Source organism: Emydura macquarii, unplaced genomic scaffold (genome assembly GCF_026122565.2).
Source record: "Emydura macquarii macquarii isolate MOO-44397 ecotype Brisbane River unplaced genomic scaffold, CSIRO-AGI_Emac_v2 contig_1386, whole genome shotgun sequence".
Classification (NCBI taxonomy): Eukaryota; Metazoa; Chordata; order Testudines; family Chelidae; genus Emydura; species Emydura macquarii.
Genome location: NW_027131523.1, coordinates 283,065 through 286,103, shown reverse-complemented (window position 1 = coordinate 286,103; position 3,039 = coordinate 283,065). Strand labels below are relative to the sequence as shown.

At 55.7% G+C, this 3,039-nt stretch overlaps 1 protein-coding gene across 1 annotated transcript; it reads right to left on the bottom strand.

Annotated features, from left to right (window-relative positions):
• Window positions 1-1,995: 1,995 nt before the first annotated feature.
• Window positions 1,996-3,039, bottom strand: LOC137155721 (galactoside alpha-(1,2)-fucosyltransferase 2-like). The gene has a single exon (XM_067552073.1). The coding sequence runs from the start codon at window positions 3,037-3,039 to the stop codon at window positions 1,996-1,998; it is 1,044 nt and encodes a 347-aa protein (XP_067408174.1).

The following is a 3,039-nucleotide window of genomic DNA, read 5'->3' as shown; positions in this document are numbered from 1 at the left end:
ATCTCAAAATGTAGCCGTAAATGGGGAACGACCCAACGGTTGAGTTGATCTCCCTTCCCATGGCCTCCCCACGGGTCAGCATGAGGCTCACGCAGCCTGGGCGTTGCAGACGGCCCGGCTGGCCTGAAACTCCCACACGGCTTGTGTTGGAGATAGATAAAGAGATGTCCCCCCCGCCCTGCAACCATCCTCCCTCCAGATTCAGACATCACTGCTCCCAGAAGTCCTCGGGGCTCAGGGTTGGCCCTGCCAGCGCAGAGGGTGGCTGGACGCCTGGGTTCTTCCAGGGGCGGGCGCTAAAACTTTAGTAGTGGCTGAAAGAGGGGTCTGGTGGATAGAGCAGGGGGCTGGAAGCCAGGACTCCTGGGTTCTATCCTTGGCAGACAGGGAAGGGCGGTAATCAAGGGGTTGTCTTGGGCCAGCTGCCACGTGGCGGGTAGCTCTGAGTGAAGGGGCCTAGGGCGGGCGGCCATTGGCATTTCAACTTTATTGTTTCTTGTAAATGATCAACATTTAGCCAGCAATTCTGGCTTTATATTCCAGAGCCACTCAGCCCTGTTTATAACCCTGGCATGTCACGCTCCCTGTTCGCACACTCACACACACCCTGCTCACACCCAGAAAACGCATATCAACATGGGATGATGTAAAATCGATACCGGAGTCACACACCCACAGAGTCCTGCTGAATCTGCCCTACTGCCCGCCTACAGCCAGGATAGAACCCAGGAGCCCTGGCCCCACCCCTGTTCTAACCACTACACCCAAAGAGGCTTAGAGCCGATGGGGCCAGGTGTCCCGACCAGTAACTTACACATTTGGTGCTTTCAAAGGCTCAATTTCACACAGCTGAAAAGAATTAGGAACCGAAGCGGCTGGGAGGAAGAATTTAATCAGACCCATGTGAAGGATATTTGGGAATTCTACACCCCACACCTCCCTAGACGCACCAGCAGCCAGAATTCCACACTTGTGGAAAAAGGCCATCCCGGTTACAGACTCACCTGGTTTGGAGGGGGAGTGAAGGAAAAGGGAAGTGGGGAGTGAAGGAAAAGGGAAGTGGAGAGTAATGTATAGAAACCAACAGCTGGGGATTGTAGAAAATTGATAAGGGAAGCAAAGTGACGCAAGGCAAACTCTATGGCCAGCAGAGTTAAGGATGATAAGGAGTTTGTTTGGTTTTTTAAAAATGTATGTTAGGAACAAAAGGAATCCTGACAATGGTATCGGTCCATTTTAGATGGAAATGGTAGAATGATCAGTAATGCAGAAAAGGCAAAATTGTTCAATAAATATTTTTGTTGTGTGGTTGGGGAAAAAGAACAGCTGGTGTCATACCATATGGTGACAATGATGCTCTTTCCGTTCCACTCCTATCTCAGGAGGCTGTTAAACAGCAGCTACCAAAGTAAGACATTTTTAAATCAGCAGGTCCTGATCACTCATAGCCAAGAGTTTTAAAAGAGCTGGCTGTGAATGCTGATTTCCAAGAAGTTTTGGCGCACTGGGGCAGTTCCGGAAGACTGGGGGGAAGCGAAGGTTCTGCCAATATTTTAATCAGGATGACTGCGGCAATTATAAGTCTGTCCGTCGGACATTGATCCCAGGCAAGATAATGGAACAGCTGATACAGGACTCAAGACAGGGACAGAACCCAGGAGTCCTGGCTCCCAGAACCCCCTGCTCTAACCATTCAGCCTCAAAAGCAGCCCATTTGGAGACTCCAAGGAGAAGGTTGGCAGAACCAATCCAGGGGTCGCCGTCTTAGTCTGTGCACAGCAAAAACAACAAGAGTTCTGTAGCACCTTAAAGACTGACGAATTTCTGTGGGCGTCAGCTTTTGTAACCAATCCAGGTCCTTTTGAAACCCCCAGTGCTTGACCAAGGTCCAATCCAGTGTCCCCCAAAGTCTCCACCATCCCCTTCCTTGGCTGGGGGGTGGCCTGCTATCCCGGTGGGTCCTGCTGGTGCCCTTTGGGTGGGTCCCTTCTGCCCCTATGTCCTACTCAGCAGTGGGGAGAGATCAGCGTCGATCCCGATCCACTCGGGCAGGAAGGCAGCCGCTGGCTTGAAGAGCCGGAGGAAGGGGGAGTCAGGGAGGGTGTAGTTGGCCAAGTAGACGGTCTCCCCCCCGGCCAGGTAGCCGGCCCAGATGCCAAAGGTCCCGATGGTCATGATCGTGTGGTTGCAATGGACCAAGAGAGCAAAGTCCCTCCCCGGCGACGACTCTGCCCCATCCCCCGAGAAATACACGTCCCCCAGCGAGGTGTCGATGTTCTCCCGGCACCAAGCCATCCCGTTGCTGGTCACCACGAAGACCGGCTCCTGGTACTTGGCCCGGAAGTAGTCCATGGCCTTCTCCAGGTAGGCCTTGTCCGCCACCACCCCCTTCCAGATCTGGGGCATCACCCGGACGTAGTCCCCCCTCCGGACGTGGACGCCCACGTAGGTCACGTTCTGGCGCTGCCCACGCAGCCCAGCCAGGTACTGGTTGGCTTCCTCCTTGATGTGGTCGTGGAAGGAGAATTCCTGGAGGATCTCCTGCCGGAGGTGGTGGTAGAAGGTCCAGGAGCAGGGGTAGCCCGTCAGCCGGACGTATTTCCCCTTGATGTGCCTGTACTCCTCCGACATCCAGTCGTGGAGCCCGTAGTTCCTCCACCGGACCCTCTGGACCACGTCGTTGGAGACCACGGGCAGGGTGATGCGGAAGAGCGGCGCCAGCTGCTGGTGCATCCCCGGCAGGATGTAGGCCTGGCGCCCGTTCATCTTGGCCAGGGCGTAGAGGGTGGCGTATTCCCCCATCTGGTTCCCCAGGCGCCCGATGGAGTTCACGGTCCACATGCCCCGCTCCGTGGCGGTGGGTGTGGCGGGGGGCAGGGGGTGGTGCTGCCCCGTGGCATTCTGGGAGGGGAACCTCCACCCCGGGGGGGGGAATCGTTTGCTCAGGTTGAAGAAGAGGGAGAGGGTCATGATGGCCAGCAGGTAAAGGGCAAGTTGGAGCAGTGCCCGGCAGGGGACCCTGGAGTCCGGGGCAGTCAT

Excerpts from the sequence above, each read along its gene's own strand:
- LOC137155721 (XM_067552073.1), bottom strand. The coding sequence starts at position 3,039 with ATGACTGCCCCGGACTCCAGGGTCCCCTGCCGGGCACTGCTCCAACTT.